This window comes from Numenius arquata, chromosome 8 (assembly GCF_964106895.1).
Source record: "Numenius arquata chromosome 8, bNumArq3.hap1.1, whole genome shotgun sequence".
In the NCBI taxonomy this organism is placed as follows: Eukaryota; Metazoa; Chordata; class Aves; order Charadriiformes; family Scolopacidae; genus Numenius; species Numenius arquata.
The window spans coordinates 25270713-25290334 of NC_133583.1; the positions used below are offsets into that span (position 1 = coordinate 25270713).

General features: G+C 53.7%; 1 protein-coding gene across 1 annotated transcript; it reads right to left on the reverse strand.

The window, feature by feature from the left end:
* Positions 1-7429: 7429 nt before the first annotated feature.
* LOC141467530 (C-signal-like) lies at positions 7430-9920 on the reverse strand. The gene is made up of 6 exons (XM_074152119.1): positions 9774-9920; positions 9277-9328; positions 8884-9071; positions 8294-8452; positions 7816-7935; positions 7430-7543 (listed from the first exon to the last, which is right to left on the reverse strand). Exons 1-6 carry the CDS (start codon positions 9918-9920, stop codon positions 7430-7432), a joined length of 780 nt encoding a protein of 259 aa, XP_074008220.1.
* Between the last annotated feature and the right edge of the window lie 9702 nt (positions 9921-19622).

Sequence of the window (19622 nt, forward strand, 5' to 3'; positions counted from 1 at the left end):
ACAACCCTCTGGATGCGGCGGGGTGGGGGGCACCAGTTCTCCACTGGCCCCATGCTCTCATGCTGATATCGCTTGTGATGAGGTACATGAGGGGAGGGAATGGCCACTTTTCAGAGCAGGAACCATGAGGTGAAATCCTCCAGCAGGTCAGAGCACATCAGGGAAACACAGAGATGGCTTGGTTGGAGGAGTTGGAGGCCCTGAGGGCACCAAGAGACCTCAATGACCCCATCCATAAACCCCTGGCATCTCCACCCGCATCCTATTTCAGCCCCTGCCAGAGCTGACCCAGACCCTGACCTGCGGACTGGTTTCCTGGTGTGACTGTAAGGTCCTCTTTTCGCTTCTCAAAACGGGAAATGTGATTTGAGGTCTGACACCAGGAGTTTGCTTGTTCTTGCTGTCCTTTTCTGCCACCAACAAGTTGTCCTGAATTCTTGGCAGAAAGCTGAAAATACTCAAGAGGGTGAGCTGATGAGTACGGGATGGGGCTGTCCTCCACCTTGTGCTCATGAGTAGCTCAGCTCCAGCCTCTCCAAGGCTGGAGTTTAGGTGTATTTGGCTACTTGGTTTTGTGTCAACAGTGGAGGAAGAAAACTTCGAGCTGTAGCACTCACATGAGCTGTAGCACCCATATGTCTTGAGGGAACAAAGAGAACAGCAGTGACTTTTGCAATAACCAGAGCCTGGAAGGACCACGACCCTCCTCCTACAAACTGCATTGTGGTGGTCGCACACTAAAGGCTGTGTTTTGGGGGCACCCAGTGAGGAAGAAGGAGGAAGTGTTTAAGGGAGAAAAGCAATGCTGACAATTAGCTCACTCCTCCTGTGCCAGACAACCTCCCCTGACCACCAGGTTTGGAATTAAATCAGAGTCTTCCAGTTGACTGAATCCAAGGTAGGAAACAGTGAACAAAGACACTGCTCTGTCTCGCTGGGGGAGGATGTTCTGAATTTCATTTTTCTTTGAAAAGCAGCATCATTTACACTGTAATGAGAGCAGGTTCATAGATATCAAAAAGGAAGGAGAAATATTTCCTCAGCTCCTGGAGTAATTCTTCACACAAACATTAGTCACCATGGCAAATCTGAACAGTTCTTCAGAGACAATACCAACACCGGGTACAAAGGGAACAACTCATTCAAGAAACCCAAGAGCACAGGCTCACCCTCATTCATTTCCCCATGAGACTCACCTGCCATGTGACCTTCTTCCTCTGCCTTTCCGCCCCTTTCGTTTCTTTGGGCTAGATACTGTGGATGAAGACCGGGAATGCTTTCCTTGAGAATGGAGACGTTCAGCAGAAGGACTCTCTGAAACAAAACAAGACTCTTCAGAAAACATTTTTGGGACTATTTAACAAGAATGACAGGCAGATCAGCTCCAGCATCTGATAAAACAATCCAATTCCCTTGATGCCATCATCTCAAAGAGGTCTGTCTCTCTAGGAGGTCTTTGGCACAGCTTAACAGCCTTTTAAAACTCATCTCCAGCCAAATTTTCTCTACACATTCAAGTGCACAGGAGAGGTTGACCCCTCCACCCTCAAGCTCAAGGCAGAGCTTCCTCAAATGAAGGAGCAGCTTCCAACATATACCAGGGTAGAGACCCCAGGGGGGAAAGTGTGTTGCCATGAGGTCTTCTTCCACAGTGGGTGACTTGAACTTTGCTGTGTATAGTGAGGCCCAAGAGATGCAACCTTCCCTCCCAGGGCACCATGGTTTGTCCTTATCTTCCACCAACTACTGCTGAGGTCTAAAGGAACATCCACACACAAGCACCTGTGCCCACCCCTTCCCCACCCCCGACTCTCTCACAAGTCCAATGTGACATTATCATCACTCTTAATATGATTATCACCCTCTTCTTTCTCCTCCGCCTCCTTCTTTTCTTCCTCCTCCTCCCTGTCTTCTGTGGCCTTCAGAGGTTCTACAAAGGGAACCAAGGCTTCTTTCTCAGATGGAAGCATACAATCAAACCTGGAAATGAGAAGATGCCATATCGAAGGAAGGACCACCACATTCCCTTTGCATCTTCCAGTAGCAATGCAGTCATGGAGAGACTTGAGAAGGTCTCTCAAAGGCTGCTGCTTTCCAAAGCAGAATATGCAACATCCTTGAGAGCTCTGTTAGAAAACAGTGACACAATCAAGACCCCCATGGCTTCAGAGCACATGAGAGGTCCCACCAGTCCGCTCCAGGGCTTCCCAATCCTAGCTCTCGAAAAGTGGACTCCCTCACTGAAGACCATTTCTCGTCTCCTCTTCCTGTTCATGAACATGGAGAACAGACTACTCTCTATCTACGCAACTGGCAACCAGCTGGTTGGTTTGAAGTCTAACTCTGCCCTGCAGCTCTCTTGCAGATCCTCTCAGGCTCGTGTCAGGAGTATGTAATGCATAATAACGATCCCCATGGCCATTAAGGCCACTACTGACCAGCCTTAGCTCAGGTCAGAGCTCTGAAGAACCTCACTCAAGCACAGGCAGGGAAATCACTCCTCTTGTCCCCCAGGGACTCGGGAAGCAGGCATTTAGGGGCACTTGGGTCCCTCAAGTCTCACCAAAGGCATGGCTGTGTCGCAGACCTAGGGCTTGTGTGAATCTGGTAGCCACTCAGGGACACTTTTCCTGTATAATCCATGTGTAGGAAATTCTGGGATCTTTCCATTTTGAAATTGCACCCAGAAGAAAGAGATGAATCAAGGGAAACCTTATGGAAAGTGTTGCCTGTGTTCCTTAAGCAATGAGAATTGAACATACTGTGGCAACACAAAGACACCACCAGGACCCACACGAAAATCAGGACTTTCTCTGCTTGATGCCACCAGATGTCTCCTCTCTGGGTTCTGAAACAGAGACAGAGATATGTGAGAGTATTCCAGAGACATTTTGAACTTGTTTATAAGGTTTTAATTCTGCTCAGAGAAGACATGGCCACTCAGACATCCTATAAAAAAGTTTTCTTTGGCTAATATAAGCCCTTCAGCTTTCGAGGAAGAAGCTGCACAGCTCAGAGTGCACAATGACATTGCCGTGTCTTGCTCCATGCAAGATGCAGTCTTCCAGGTACACAACAGGAATATGGTGAATTGAAGCTGCTGTGCCCGCTGCCCCAGCATCCCAAATGTGGTCCCAGAAGTAGATTCAAAAGCAGTAAGATCAACCCATGGCTCTTCACATGCAGGGAAACCAAACCTTGGCTTTCTATGAGAGGTGAAGCAGAATGGGACATACAGTTGGCATGTCCCTGTGTCTTGCACTCTTTCTCTAGACAGTGTCTACTTTCGAACTCACTAAAGCCTCACAATTATCATTTCTAGGACAGACAGTGGGATGCTGGGCTAGATAGAGCCTTGCTCAAACTATATAGGTGACTCTTCCTGGATTCTCTTCCACCAGCTGAACTGCTGTGTAAGGACAGCAGGACACTATGGAGTTGGAACTTCTGTAGACCATGACCACCCCTGTGGCCGTGAGGGTTCAACCAGACCACCAGGAACCAGTTTAGTCATCCTTTGACAGCTGTCCAGAAAGACAAGGTGTAGCACAGGGAAGGGGTCAACTCACACTGAGAAGGGCTTCCAGCAGCTTTTCAGAGCCATCCACATCGAGGAGAAAGTCATCAAAAAATCTCATCATGACTTCCCTGTTCCGTATGGAAAGAATGCCAATGGCCTTGAAGATAAAGTCCGTGTCCTGTCTTTTAGAGGTAGCCCGAAAGAATGATGTCACAGTCTCGTATACACAACATTGCACTGTTGTAAAAGGTAGTTGGGCACAGGCGGAGAGCTCCTCGCACCTCAGAGGGATGACTGTCACATCAGCTAGAGAACAGAAAAAGAGGAACAAATTCACCTCTGCAGCAGGACAGAGTAGGCTCCAAGAAGGTGTCAGCAGCTTCAGGCAGGACATTGCTCCAGAACAGTCCCATGCTAGCAGTTTCTAGGGGTGCCTGGGGGATGAACACTGTGTGGGAGGGCAGAGGAAATGGGTGCAGATCCCATGATGAGGTCCATGCTGCTCAGCCACAAGTGTGCCCACACCCAGTGTGCTCCAGCTAAGTCTCTGCCAGGCTCATGGAGAAACAACGGAGGAGAAAAACACAAGGTCTGCACAGCAGCATACTTCTGTCTCCCTGCCTCTCATATCCATGCACCCACTTGATGTTTCAATCACATGGAAGATGAGGTTATGTGAGAGAGAAGAACCACTCCAAACACAGATCCAAGCTCTTTCTGCCACACAGCATCATCCATGTCACACTGCACCCGCACCACTGACCAGAAGTCATGTTAAATTTGGCCATCCATGAGTCTTTCCACAAACTCTTGCCCCTGTCTTTGGTTCTAGTCTGTCTACAGGTGACTTCTACCCACTTGGCTCTAGAAGGAGCCTGAAAGTGTCAGTAGGAGCTCTTTGCCCTAAGGCCTTTGCCTTTACAAGTAGATGAGCAGCACCATCAAGGCAGAGCATGAGCTTTATCTCAGTTTCTTTAGGAAAGGCAGCTCCAATAAATCACAGTCTGAAAGCAGTAGTCCTAATGTTGCATAACTGTGCATGGTATGGAGCCAAGTGTGAGAGCAATTAAAGAGATCCTCTAGCTGAATGCCTGTCATCAAGAAAGGGCACCCACCAGGTCTTTCTAAGACATTGCTCCTTGGTGACCTGTTCAGCTTGAACAAGATGAAGTTGTTCTCAGGACATATTTAATTACTCAGTCACGCCTTAACAGTGCTTAGCATACGCCTCAAGGGTAGTGCAAGGGTAGGCAAAGGTTTTAATCTGTCCTCTTACCAGGAACATCTTCTTCAGTGTATCTGAGGTTGCATTCATCTGTAATCACCTTGGACATATGAAACACGGGTCTCCGGACAAGCAAAACCTCACTGTTCACAGTGCACATGTAGTCTTTAAGAACATAGAATGTCCCGATTCCTAACAGTTGGACACCCTGAGAACAGCGGAGGTAAAAAGAAGGAACAATTGTAAGTATCCAATGACTTGTCAGAGCATGGGAAAGCTTCCCTGTGCCTTGCCCACCCCAAGTCTACAAAGGCCAAGATGGGACACTGAGGAAGCTTTGGAGAAAACACATACTCCAGGTCTTTTTTGCTCTTTCTCCTCTGCTCTGCTCAAGAAAGCTATTGGGAAAAGTGATGGCAGAGTCGATACCCCTCCCCTAGATGTAATGGGAGGGGCTTCCAACAGGGACAAACCCTTACAGAGGTACCAGGGTATGGCCTTCCCACTCTGGCAGTGGAGATGAGAGAAGGCCCAGAAAGTGCTTAACCCTTTCTTCTACTTCATCTGGACTTTCACTTTTATCGCAGCAGCCAGAGAAGTTGGTCTGTGCCATGCTTGTTGGCAGCAGTGTCCTGCTGGGCAACTGCTTCTGCTTTCAGCATGGGGAAGCGATGGCACTCGATGGCATAGTGTTGTCCGGACAAGGCAAGCTCTCAGGGTTTCACCAGGGGAAGAAGAAGATGCAAGACTCACCACATCCTGTGCCAAATGCTGTCTCACGTGTTCAGACACGCTATCCCAAATCATAAGGATCTCTGGAAAGCGAACGAAAGATGTGTCATGTTCCAAATCAGCTTCAGCACACTCTTGCCCAAGGAGATGACAAGTGAGATTAAACATATTTTCGCTCCAATTAAGAACATGTGAGGTGCTCCACATGTCAGCAGATGTAGAAAACTGGGAATAGATGTTCAAACCAGTGAGAGGATGATGGTGCCCACAGAGGGCTTGGAGGCTCAGGGGATCCCCAGGTATCTCCCCTGCAGGGACCACTGTCAACCCTCTCTGCGCTCATCAACTCCACACAGCCACTGTGGCTGGGAGCGCTGGGCGGGCAATCCCCTCTGCAAGGCAAGTGGCAACGCTTGGTGCCAGGGGCTTCAACCTGGGGAGTGGGCAGCAAGGCAAAGGCAGAGGAAGGTCCTCAGGAAGAGGACCCAGGAGACCTGGCTGCCAAACTGATGCTGAGCCAGGAAGGGATGATCAGACAGGGCTGCTCTTGTACCCAACAGCCCTGTCAATTCTCACCCAAAGTCCCCATATTTCCACAACTACTTTCACAGCTGAAATTGTCTACAACATCCCGGAAATAACTCCTGTGAGCCTCACCAGCAGAGGTGAGTTTCCTGAGTGTTGGGAACTCATCTTTGCACAGGTTTTCCATCTTTGTCCCCCCCTCTGTCTGGGTTAACTCCTGTAGCAGGAAGGTGAGAAGGAAACGTCTCCTCCACGATCTCCACCTCCTTCTTTCACTTTACCCAAGGGCCTCCAGCTCTATCCTGACATGGAATGTCCCATTGTGACCCCAGATTGTGTCACGTGGGGGCTCCAAGGGCTCCTCTGCCCCCCCTTAGCCTCCCCCAGATCCTGGCAGGTTTTGCCCTACTAGAGGGAGGGGAGGGTGCAATCCCCATCTCCCTGCCCACTCTCCGAGGAGAATGAGGGAGCACTGAGAGCCATGGGGGGGTGTCCTCAGATGGGGGCCCGCCTTGTGCACTCCAGATACTCTGATTGGCTCGTCAGTCCCAACTGGAGAGGCTGTGCCACCACTGCTGGTGTAGGGCTGTGCACACAGCAACCTTCCAGTTCCTGGGATACGAGAAGGAGAGAAGGCTTGGAGTCGGACACACACAGCAGCATCCCAGTCCCGGGACACTGGTGGGTCTCAGGGACCCCTCTATGGAATTCCCCTCTCTGTGAAGAGCAGCCGGAGTACATGGAGCTCTACCTGGGGATGGGTGATGAGCCAGCAGGGAGCTTATTGGTCGGGATTAAGGAGAAGACTGGGATGGGTGTCATTGTAGTGGGTGTCTGCTGTAGGCTGCCTGATCAGGAGGAACAGGTGCATGAGGCCTTCTACAGACGGAAGTAGCCTCATGTTTGCAGACTCTGGCATTCACGGGGTGTTTTAACCACCCCGATATCTGCTGGAGGGATAACACAGCAGGGCATCAGCAACCCAGGAGGTTCCTAGAGGGCATTGGTGGTAACTTCCTGACATATGTGATAGAGGAGCTGAAGAGGAGCAGAGCTCTGCTGGCCCTCATACTTAGACACAAGGAAGGGTTCACTGGAAGAAGTGCCTGATGCATCAGAAGGTTATTAGAGGGAGAGCTGTGGGATGAGGCCTTCTGTGCCCAGCGATCAAAGCCCTGCTGGGGTGTTGGCCAAGGCTGCCAGTCAGAGCAGATCAGAATTTTCGACCAACCTAGCTTAATTATACACAGAAATAAGTCTGAGAAGTTCTCCCAAAACACTAGTGAAGACTCTCACAATGATAGTTAGAAGGAGACCAAGATGAAGGCTCAAACAGTGCTACTTATTGTTTACAGACACAAATTTATTAATACACAGGCACAACTTGGTGCAGATGGGACCTGCTGTCAGGATCCTGGACTGGCATCTCACCAGGGCACAACCTTCCCCTCCCAGTCCAGGAAGGTCCCAGTCTCCTTCTCAGAGAGGGAGGAGAGCACCTTCAGCATCCCTTGCACACTCTCATCCACTGTCACTGGGGGCTGCAGGGGCAGAAGAAGAAACACAGCCATGTGTGAAAGGCCTGGCTAAGGTCTGCCCTGGAGCAGGTCATTGTCAGGCCTTGGGGCTCTCTGAAGTGAGTGAGGAGAGGCCGCCACAGGGCAAGAAGAGTTCATCTCTCATCTCCTTCCCTCAGGGTATCTGCCAAAGATCTCCCCCAGAGCCCAGGATGTCTGGGACTGTTCAATCTACAGCAAGCTCTGCATTGCCAAATAAAGAGGTTCTTCCAGACCTTGGTCAAATGCTTTCTTACCTTTTGTGATCCTGAGGCCCCCATGTCTGTTTGCACCCAGCCAGGGTGGAGAGCGGTGCAGAGGATGCCGTGCTCCCGGTAGCCCAGGGACTGGCACTTGGTCAGCATGTTGAGAGCGGCCTGCGGGGAGAGAGGGTGGGATGGCGGTGGGAGGGGAAGGGTGGCTGCGAGGGGACGCGGCCAGACCCCGCGGCTGGGACAGGGCAGGGCAGGTGGAGCCAGCTCCCCCAGGGCATAGGGTGCTGCTGCACCATCACTGTGTGGATGCCCAGCCCAGCTGAGGGCCCGTCCTGGCATGTCCCTCTGAGGTGGGACCCGGGGCCAAGCATGGGAATGTGCCATGAGAGGGACCCAGTGGCTGACGGGAGCTCAGTCACAGGGCAGAGAGGAGCAGGGACTGAGGAGGAGGATGGAAGGCGTGCAAGATTATTTGGAGAGGAAAAAGTCTGGTCTCACACCTGGCGCAGTGTGGCAGTACCTTGCTGCAGCGGTAGGAGACAACGTGTCCAAAATTCCATAAATAGACTTCCTCAATGGAGCCAGCAGAGCTGGACATGTTGATGATGGCTGCCTTGCTGCAGCTCAGCGCTGAGCCTGGGCTCCCCTGGGCAGCCTTCTTCAGCAAGGGCAGGAATGCCTGCAAGGAGAGGAGAGGAGAGGAGAGGAGAGGAGAGGAGAGGAGAGGAGAGGAGAGGAGAGGAGAGGAGAGGAGAGGAGAGGAGAGGAGAGGAGAGGAGAGGAGAGGAGAGGAGAGGAGAGGAGAGGAGAGGAGAGGAGAGGAGAGGAGAGGAGAGGAGAGGAGAGAGGAGAGGGCAACATTGGCATCAGTACCAGAACATCCTCCCTCCTTTTCCCACTGCTGCAGTCCACCAGGCTCCAGCTCCTGAGCTCCAGCGAGCGGCTCCATAAGCTTCTCACTGAGTGACAGTCCATCGGGCCCCAGACTGGAGGCAGGACCATCTGCCACTGTCCCTTCGTGTCCCATGGTACAGCCCAGCTTGGGTAGCAGCTTTGCAGGAAGGAACACTCACAAGAGCTGTGATGGGTTTCTGGGGATAAGGGTCTCACCTGGCCCATCAGCAGGGGCCCAACCGTGTTGGTGGTGTAAACCTGGGTCATGTTCTCCAGCATCTCATTGTCAAGTGATGTTAGATGAGCAATTCCAGCGTTGTTGATGAGGAGGTTCAGCCCCGAGCCCCCCAGCTGCTCCCCAACTCTGGCTGCAGCCGCCTTGATGCTGGCGGGGTCGCTGACTTCTGCAGGGCCAACATGGGGGAAATGAGCATCCCTGTGGTGGATTGGGGTCCCCTGTGTCCCCCCAGGGATGGCAGCACCCGGTGTCCCCGCAGGCACCAGCCCGTGGGCACGGCTCCCTCCCGGCACGGGGCTCCCAGGGTGTGCGCAGCGCCCGGGCACACGCCAGGGCAACCGGGGCGAGGGACCCCACCTCGGGGCACCTACCGAGCGGGACGATGACCAGGTTGGGGTGCTTGGAAGCCAAATTCTGTAACTCCTGCAAGAGAGGGGCTGCCTGGGCACGGAGGGGCAGGAGGGGCTGCCCCTGCAGAGGCTCAGCCTTTCCCGGGCAAAGCCCGTCTGGCTCTGGCTCCGTCCCTGCCCGCCCTCACACCCAGCACCCTGCTCCAGCTGCCCCGCTCCCCTGGCACGGGGCTCCCTGCCTCCCCCACAGGCCACGGGCCACTGTCCCCTCCGCACATGCCAGCCACAGCTGGTCCCAGGGCTCTCCCAGCCTGGGCCACTGTCCCCTCTGCACACGCCAGCCACAGCTGGCCACAGCCACAGCCACAGCCAGGTCTCTCCCAGCCTGGCTCCCTGTGCCGCGCGTGCCCGGCTGCAGCCCCAGCCCTTGGCAGACCCCCTCCCTGCTCCGACCCGCTGCCCCGGCACCCAGCGCTCCCGTCCCCAGCACAACCCGCTGCCTCCCAGCCCGGCCTCACCTGTGCTCGCTGGCCCTTGGGGTCCCGGCAACCCGCAAAGACCCACGTGGGTGGCTTTGGCATCTCCAGGAAATGCTGGATCAGCCCCAGGCCGATGCCCCGGTTGGCCCCCGTCACCAGGACAGAGCGGACGTGAAGCCCTGCCATGTCGCTTCTCCTCCCGCTGCTCCGGCTGGTGTTTGCTCAGCTCCTAATGCTTCTTTATAGCATGTTCCGCGGCCACCCCACCCACTTGGGGCTTGAACAAACCCTTGGCTCCAGGAACAACTTCTCCAGCTCTTCGAACTCTAGGACAGAGTTCCTGGCTGGGAGCCAGCCCTCGTTACCAAAGGGCAAAAATCACTTGGATTTTCAGGCAAACTCAGCTGACCTTGTGAAACCTGGCCCCGTAACCCAGGAGCTACCAGGCAGCCTGTCCAGGAGAAGATGTGGTGGATGAGGAAGGTGGGAGCAGCATGTGGGAGGGATGTGGGATGTCAAGCTCTGGTGGGCTTGACAGCTTCACAAGATGGTCTTTCCACGTCGTCCCCATATAGCACTGGAAACAGGTTGGGCTCATCCACCTCCCCTGGGTCCCATGAACCTGGTCGTGCCTCAGATGGCCACAAGCAGACCTTCTCTGCCTTGCTCTTGCCTCCTCCAAGCCAATGCCCATTCACTGATTGTCCCACGAAAGACCCATGGAGTGGAGCAAACCCAGCGTGGCTACTGGCTGAAGACAGGGACCCTACATGGCCGGCACATCACGTCTCCACTGGTGATACACACCATCCCTTTGGGTGCTGCCTCTCTATACACTAAGCCCAGTGGCTGGCCCACAGCTTCTGACATGCTGGGGCCATTGTTGCTGTCGGGACCTCGACCCTCTGCTTCCCGCTTTGCAAATAAACTCCTGTCATTGTGCCTCCCTTCTGCAGCTCGTCTCATGCTTGTTTGGGGAAGGATAAAAGTTTAGGGCTTTGCCCAAAAGCTTGAGTGAGCATCCCCAGGCTCAGGGGGCTCTGAAGGGCCAAGGCCTGAAGCTCCTCATCAGCAAGACAAGAGTCAGTTCACATGGCGGGCTGCTGTGCCACGGTGTTGGTTGATGGCTGGCTGAATATGAGCCAGCAGTGTGCCCAAGTGGCCAAGGGGGCCAACAACATCCTGGCCTGTGTCAGGAGTAGCATGGCCAGCAGGACTGGGGCAGTGACCGTCCCCCTGTCCTGGGCACTGGTGAGGCCCCACCTCGAGTGCTGTGTCCAGTTTTGGGCCCCTCACAAGAAGAAGGACATTGAGGTGCTGGAGCGTGTCCAGAGAAGGGCAACGGAGCTGGTGAGGGGACTGGAGCACAAGTCTTGTGAGGAGCGGCTGAGGGAGCTGGGGGTGTTCAGCCTGGAGAAAAGGAGGCTGAGGGGAGACCTTCTCGCTCTCTACAACTCCCTGAAAGGAGGGTGTAGCCGGGGGGGGTCGGTCACTTCTCCCACATGAGAGGTGATATGACAAGAGGAAATGGCCTCAAGCTGTGCCAGGGGAGGTTTAGATTAGATATTTGGGAAGTTTTCTTCACAGAAAGGGTTGTCAAGCATTGGAACAGGCTGCCCAGGGAAGTGGTGGAGTCACCATCCCTGGAGGTATTTAAACGCCGGGCAGACATGGTGCTGAGGGACATGGGTTAGTGGTGGTTTTAGCAGTGTTAGGTTAATGGTTGGACTCGATGATCTGATAGGCCCCTTCCAATCTTCACGATTCTATGATTCTGTCTGTGAATTCACTACGTGCAGTGCCGCCTCAGCTGGGTGGCTTTTTGCCCTCTCAAATGAGACGGACTGATGGGGTAAGACCGGGACAGTGGGTCTCCTCTGCCCACCCAGAGGAGCAGGGAGGCCGAGAGGCAGCTCAGCTCTGCCCCAGCATCTCCCATCCTGGAGCTCCTGCCCGCCCAAGGCTGGCTGTGTTGGCTCCCTCCTTCCCTGGGGAAGGGAAAAGCTGGAGCCTGGACAGTCCTTGGGGCATCCTCCCCATCCCCTGCCCTTCTGCCAGGGGTGTCTGTCCAGCTGCTCATCCACGCTCTGGGACAGAGACCTCCAGGGCGCTCCTCAGGCTCCGGGTTTGTCACGGATTAACTGAGCATGGGTGTCTTTGTGCCAGGAATTTCTGCCGCTGCTGGAGAAGGCAGCGAAGGGCGCGGGGAAGGAGGGGCTGAGCTGCAGCAGGGCCGCCGTCATCAACGTCTCTACCAAACTGGGCTCCATCGGGCTGTGCCTCGGGGTGCTGCAGGCCCCCATGTACCCGTACCGTGCCAGCAACGTGAGGTGCCAGGGGAGGTGCTGGGGATGCTCTGCTGTGTAACGTGCCTGTGGGGAGCAGCCCACAGGGGCACCCACCTGCCCCAGGCCACCCACCCCCTGCTTGGTCCTCCCAAGCGCAAGCACCGAGATGGAGACAGCAGCACCCGGGACTGAGCCCTTCAGGCGGGTGGTGCCGATGCTTCACCCTGGGGAAAAGGCCCTTTTTCCACCTCCACAGCCATTTTCTGGCTGGGAAACTGTCGTGGTTTAGCCTCAGACGGCAACAAAGGACCACGTGGCAGCCGCTCGCTCAGATGGGGCCCTCCCCCCCAGCGCGGCCGGGAGGGGAGAATCGGAAGAAAAAGGCAAAAACTCGTGGGTTGAGACAAAGGCAATTTAACAGAACAGCAAGGAGAGCAAGAAACAACAACAATAATAACACCGACAGAGGAATACACAGCCACGAGTACGATACCACCGCTTGCCGATCGCACCCGGGACGCCCCCGACCGCTCCGCTCCCCTGGGGGATGACTTCCTGCCCCTCCCCTCCCCCGGCTAGCTCCTGTTACCCCCTGAGCATGGCTCACATGGGATGGAATACCTGTGTCCCTGCTAGGTCCTGGGGAGAATTAACCCTATCCCCGCCAGACCCAGGACATCATCCACCCCTTATTCCATACCATTTCATGCCATGCCCAGATCTTAGAGTTTCCAATTAAATACTATCAGTTTCCCCTGACATACATATATATATATATACATATGTATATCTCCATACAGGCGTAATGTCCTTAGTCTGTGCGCCATCACTCTAAAATGTCCGTTGAGTTCATATAGTCCATGACTTCGAGCTCCATCTGTTGGAACAGTCCCTCAGGGCATGCAAGATAGCGTGTGTGGAGCTGGACTGTCGCATGCTGTATTCTTGGGGCTTGTGGCTGATGTATCCGGTGCGGCTCATGTCCATGGTCCATGGGTTGAAGATGTCGATCTCAGTGAAGTTGCTGGACGCCAGCTGCTGAGGTCAGTTCTGGTCCCTTCGCTGCTGCACTTTACTTGGTTTTTCATCAGAGTCCATTTGTCATTAGTTTGGGTGATTCTTATTATAGTACAACCAATAGCAGTTACAGAAATGAGATGTACAGTCGCAGGGTTATTTAGCACTTAACATCATACAGTTTCATTCACTGGCTATTCTCGCCCAAAATCAGGTCCCCGTGTGGTACACATCGAACTTCCCCATCCTTCCGCATCACCCACCAAGTGCACCCGGGTCCTTGAGCAAAGGCAATCCCACGGACAGGTTTGCCTTTGCCTGAGGCAGGACTAACCCAGACTGTCTTCCCTAACATATTCTTCATGTGCACTACGGGGACTTTATCTCCCTCCACAGTACGTGGAGGTTTTGATTGGGCAGGGCCAGCTCGGTTGGTAGACCCCCTGGTGTTAACTAGCCAGGTAGCCTTTGCTAAGTGTGTATCCCAATTTTTTAAAGTTCCACCACCCATTGCTCTCAGTGCAGTTTTTAACAGTCCATTGTACCGTTCTATCTTCCCAGAGGCTGGTGCATGATAAGGGATGTGATAGACCCATTCAATACCATGCTCTTTGGCCCAGGTGTCAATGAGGCTGTTTCGGAAATGAGTCCCGTTGTCCGACTCAATTCTCTCTGGGGTGCCATGTCGCCACAGGATTTGTTTTTCAAGGCCCAGGATGGTGTTCCGGGCGGTGGCATGGGGCACAGGATATGTTTCCAACCATCCAGTGGTTGCTTCCACCATTGTGAGCACATAGCGCTTGCCTTGACGGGTTTGTGGGAGTGTAATATAATCGATCTGCCAGGCCTCCCCATATTTGTATTTCAGCCATCGTCCTCCATACCAAAGAGGCTTTAATCGCTTGGCTTGCTTGATTGCAGCACATGTCTCACATTCGTGGATGACCTGTGCAATAGTGTCCATGGTCAAATCCACCCCTCGGTCACGAGCCCATCTATATGTAGCGTCTCTTCCTTGATGGCCTGAGGAGTCATGGGCCCATCGAGCTATGAATAAGTCACCCTTATGTTGCCAGTCCAGATCCACCTCGGCCACTTCAATCTTAGCAGCCTGATCCACTTGCTGGTTGTTCTGATGTTCCTCAGTGGCCCGGCTCTTGGGTACATGGGCATCTACATGACGTACTTTCACAACCAGATTCTCTACCCGAGCAGCAATATCCTGCCACAATTCAGCAGCCCAGATGGGTTTGCCTCTGCGCTGCCAATTGCTCTGCTTCCACTGCCGTAACCACCCCCACAAGGCATTTGCCACCATCCATGAATCGGTGTAGAGATAAAGTACTGGCCATTTTTCCCGCTCAGCAATGTCCAGAGCCAGCTGAATTGCTTTCACCTCTGCAAACTGGCTTGATTCACCTTGCCCTTCAGTGGCTTCTGCAACTCGTCTTGTAGGACTCCACACGGCAGCCTTCCACTTTCTATGCTTTCCCACAATCCGGCAGGACCCATCAGTGAACAGGGCATATCTCTTCTCATTTTCTGGTAGTTCATTATACGGTGGAGCCTCTTCTGCACGCATCACCTCCTCCTCCGGTGACATTCCAAAATCCTTGCCTTCTGGCCAGTCCATAATCACCTCTAGAATTCCTGGGCGACTGGGGTTTCCCATTCGAGTTCGCTGCGTGATCAATGCAATCCACTTACTCCATGTAGCATCCGTTGCATGATGTGTAGCAGGGACCCTTTCTTTGAACATCCAACCCAGCACCGGCAGCCGAGGTGCCAAGAGGAGCTGTGCTTCCGTACCAACCACTTCTGAAGCAGCTCGAACCCCTTCGTATGCTGCCAGTATCTCCTTTTCTGTTGGAGTATAGCGGGCTTCAGATCCTCTGTATGCCCGACTCCAAAACCCTAGGGGTCGACCGCGTGTCTCCCCTGGTGCTTTCTGCCAGAGGCTCCAGGTAGGGCCGTTCTCCCCAGCTGCGGTGTAGAGCACGTTTTTAACATCTTGTCCTGCCCGGACTGGCCCCAGAGCTACTGCGTGGACTATTTCCTGTTTAATTTGTTCAAAAGCTTGTCGCTGCTCAGGACCCCATTTAAAATCGTTCTTCTTCCGGGTTACTTGATACAGAGGGCTCACAATCAGACTGTAATCTGGGATATGCATCCTCCAAAAACCCACAATGCCCAGGAAAGCTTGTGCTTCCTTTTTACTAGTTGGTGGAGACATAGCTGCGATTTTATTGATCACATCCATTGGGATCTGACGGCGTCCATCTTGCCATTTTACTCCTAAAAACTGGATCTCCTGTGCAGGTCCCTTGACCTTACTTCGTCTTATGGCAAAACCGGCTTTCAGAAGGATTTGAATTATTTTATTCCCCTTCTCAAAAACTTCTTCTGCTGTGTTGCCCCATACAATGATGTCGTCAATGTACTGCAGATGTTCCGGAGCTTCACCCTGTTCCAGTGCAGTCTGGATCAGTCCATGGCAAATGGTGGGGCTATGTTTCCACCCCTGGGGCAGTCGGTTCCAGGTGTACTGGACACCTCTCCAAGTGAAAGCGAACTGTGATCTGCACTCTGCTGCCAGAGGGATTGAGAAAAATGCATTAGCGATATCAATTGTAGCATACCATTTGGCCGCCTTGGACTCCAGTTCGTATTGGAGTTCTAACATGTCCGGCACGGCAGCACTCAGCGGTGGAGTAACTTCATTAAGGCCACGATAGTCCACAGTTAGCCTCCACTCTCCATTAGATTTCTGCACTGGCCATATGGGACTGTTAAAGGGCGAGCGAGTCTTGCTGATCACTCCTTGAATCTCTAGTTGACGAATCAGCTTGTGGATGGGGATCAGAGAATCTCGGTTAGTTCGATACTGCCGCCGATGAACTGTTGTGGTAGCAATTGGCACCTGTTGTTCTTCGACCCTCAACAACCCCACAACAGAAGGGTCCTCTGAGAGACCAGGCAAGGTAGACAACTGTTTAACTTCTTCCGCCTCCAAGGCAGCTATGCCAAAAGCCCACCGGTACCCTTTTGGGTCCTTAAAATACCCTCTCCTGAGATAATCTATACCAAGGATGCATGGAGCATCTGGACCAGTCACAATGGGATGCTTTTGCCACTCATTCCCTGTTAGGCTCACTTCAGCCTCCAGTACAGTCAATTCTTGGGATCCCCCTGTCACTCCAGAAATACAAATGGGTTCTGTCCCTCTATAGCTTGATGGTATTAGGGTACACTGTGCACCTGTGTCTACTAAAGCTCTATACTCCTGTGGCTCTGATGTGCCAGGCCATCGAATCCACACTGTCCAATAAACTCGGTTGTCCCTTTCCCCCACCTGGCTGGAGGCAGGGCCCCCCTAATACTGGTCATAGTATCCGTCACTCACCTCGTGCAGAAATGCTCTGGAGGTTCTTTCAAGGGGATCAGAAGTAGGCTCAGGCCTTCTATTCTGTTTGGGGAACTGCACATTGGAAACCGGGGCAGCACTTTTCCTGGGGAGATCTGCTTTTGTGGTTGTTCTTCCTTGCAATTCCTGTACCCGTGCCCGTAGGATTGAAGTAGGTTGCCCATCCCACTTCCTCATGTCCTCTCCGTGGTCACGCAAGCAGAACCACAGGGTGCTTCGTGGGGTGTACTCCCTGTATTCTCTATCTTGAGTGGAAAAACGTCTGTTCCTAACAGCTGAGATACTGGCTCGTACAGGCGGGGAGGACATATTCTCTTCAAGTTGCTGGACCTTCCGGGACAGTTTCTCCACAGCTGAGACGAGGGGAGAAGACAGATTTTCTTCATATTGCCGAAGTCGGGCAGCCACCTCATCCACTGTTGGTCCCTCTTCGCCTTTCCATTCCATCACTGCTAATGAGTTGGCATATGATGATGGTGCGCTCCGTACAAACTTCCGCCACATGGACCTTGTGCATTGGATCTCATCAGGATCTGTGGGAAACTGGGCATTGTCCAGGTCATAATAAATCATCTCCCGCACGGCTAATTCTCTCAGGTACTGAATACCTCTTTCCATGGTGGTCCACTTGCTCGGATGACATACAACATCTTCACTGAAGGGATACCTTTCCCTCACGCCTGACAGGAGTCGCCTCCAGAGGCTGAGAGCTTGTGTCCTTTTCCCAATTGCCTTGTCAATGCCCCCCTCTCTAGACAGAGATCCCAGCTGCCTGGCTTCCCTACTCTCCAATTCCAAGCTACCAGCTCCGTTGTCCCAGCACCGGAGCAGCCAGGTGACAATGTGCTCACCTGGAAGTCGGCTGAAATCTTTTCGCATGTCCCGCAGCTCACTCAGGGACAGGGATCGAGTGATTATCTCTGGTTCTGCCTCTTCCTCTTGTTCTCGTGACAACCCTGGATCATCGTCATCCTTCGCTGAGCGAACTGATTTCTTGGTGTATTTCTTCTTCTGGATAGGGGCAACTGATATGGGCACAGGTTGGTTTTCTGGTTCAGTTGCAGTGCCTGCCACTGGGGCCGGAGCAGCCACCGCGCCTGCTGCAGGGGCCGGAGCAGACACCGTGCCTGCCACTGGGGCCGGAGCAACCACCGTGCCTGCCACAGGGGCCGGAGCAACCACCGCGCCTGCCGCAGGGGCTGGAGCAGACACCGTGCCTGCCGCAGGGGCCGGAGCAACCACCGTGCCTGCCGCAGGGGCCAGAGCAGCCACCGTGCCTGCTGCAGGGGCCGGAGCAGACACCGTGCCTGCCGCAGGGGCCGGAGCAGCCACCGTGCCTGCCACAGGGGCTGGGGCAGCCACCGCGCCTGCCGCAGGGGCCGGAGCAGCCACACTGCCTGTCAGCCTGGTTTCCATCTCTTCCTCCTGAGGATGCTGCGCACCATTGAGCAATGCTTGGTAGATACTGGCCAGGGCCCAGCACAATGCAGTGAGTTGTGCCTCTCTGGAATAGCCACAGCATTTTCCTTTCAAATATTCTATCACTTTATCGGGGTTCTGTAATTGTTCGGTGGTGAAATCCCAGACCATTGGAGGTGAAAAACTCTCTAGATACCTGCCCATGTTCTCCCACATGCCATGCCATCCATGACTCTCCAGCCTTGGGGCAGATCTCGGGGTGGTAGTCTTAAATAGTTGCTTAACCCTAAACAAAAACTGAAAAACATTCAGGAGACCGAGCAATAGGACCAAGCTGGTCTGCATGTCCCAAGAGTATTCAAAATTCTCAAAAACTGGCATATCCAGCACGAAAGAGAAAAGGGAGGTGAAAGAGCTGGGAAAAGCATCCCCCCCTGCTTCCCCTATAGACTCAGTGTGTTTATTAATAAATTCCCCGAGATATGGGCAGGAAAGCAGTGCCAAATAAACAACCCAACATAACCATCTGAACAGTGATGCTATCATATCATAAGTTGATATCGCACAGGACAGCAAAATTATAATCCTGATCCCTCTCCCAGAAGTGATAAACATCATCACGGGGAGTACATAGAGCATGTAAGAGTTTACATAACACAGCCATGAAAACAAACGAAGCAACATTGTCCCCAGTAAATAATACAATAAATACCGATAACAAATTCCTTTTAGCACACTCTGGTCAGATCTGTTTTTATCTCAACCCTCCGAGTTGCCCCACGTTGGGCGCCAAAAAGGACTGTCGTGGTTTAGCCTCAGACGGCAACAAAGGACCACGTGGCAGCCGCTCGCTCAGATGGGACCCTCCCCCCCAGCGCGGCCGGGAGGGGAGAATCGGAAGAAAAAGGCAAAAACTCGTGGGTTGAGACAAAGGCAATTTAACAGAACAGCAAGGAGAGCAAGAAACAACAACAATAATAACACCGACAGAGGAATACACAGCCACGAGTACGATACCACCGCTTGCCGATCGCACCCGGGACGCCCCCGACCGCTCCGCTCCCCTGGGGGATGACTTCCTGCCCCTCCCCTCCCCCGGCTAGCTCCTGTTACCCCCTGAGCATGGCTCACATGGGATGGAATACCTGTGTCCCTGCTAGGTCCTGGGGAGAATTAACCCTATCCCCGCCAGACCCAGGACAGAAACGTCCCCCCTCCTGCCCACCCATGGTGCTGGCATGGTGGTGCCTCTTCCAGGCTGCCCAGAACATGGTGACAAGGTGCCTGGCTGTGGAGCTGCAAAAGAAGTGCATCTTGTGCGCGGCCATCCATCCTGGCTGGGTGAAGACTGACATGGGGATGGAGGAAGTACTGGGCTGTGCAGGGAAGGGTCAGCAGGATCCCGGCTGTACCCCCAACTCTCCTCCCTCTCTGGGAAGGCAGGGGCACTTGGTCCTGGGGCCCCAGGACCTGCTCTGGATCCTGCATCTCTGTGAGCATGGAGCTGGAGGCTCTGGAGCCACTCCGGGGCAGGGAGGGGACCACTGACCATGGCAGCCCTGCCAGCATGGGGCCCAGGAAAGCATGGAGGAGAACATCACAGCAGCCGGGGGATGTGTCAGCATGGGGACAGGCCTCCTGAGCCCCAGGCTGTCCCCATGGGGAGTGCAGTCACCCAGACGGGCGTCACATCCCCACACACCCCCAGCCCCAATGGCTGGTGGCCGCTCCACCCAGGGC

Excerpts from the sequence above, each read along its gene's own strand:
- LOC141467530 (XM_074152119.1), bottom strand. The coding sequence starts at position 9,920 with ATGGCAGGGCTTCACGTCCGCTCTGTCCTGGTGACGGGGGCCAACCGG. Across the intron at positions 9,072-9,276 it reads CCTGGTCATCGTCCCGCTCG|AAGTCAGCGACCCCGCCAGC; the intron begins GTAGGTGCCCCG and ends TTGGCCCTGCAG. Across the intron at positions 7,936-8,293 it reads TCTCCTACCGCTGCAGCAAG|GCCGCTCTCAACATGCTGAC; the intron begins GTACTGCCACAC and ends CTCTCCCCGCAG.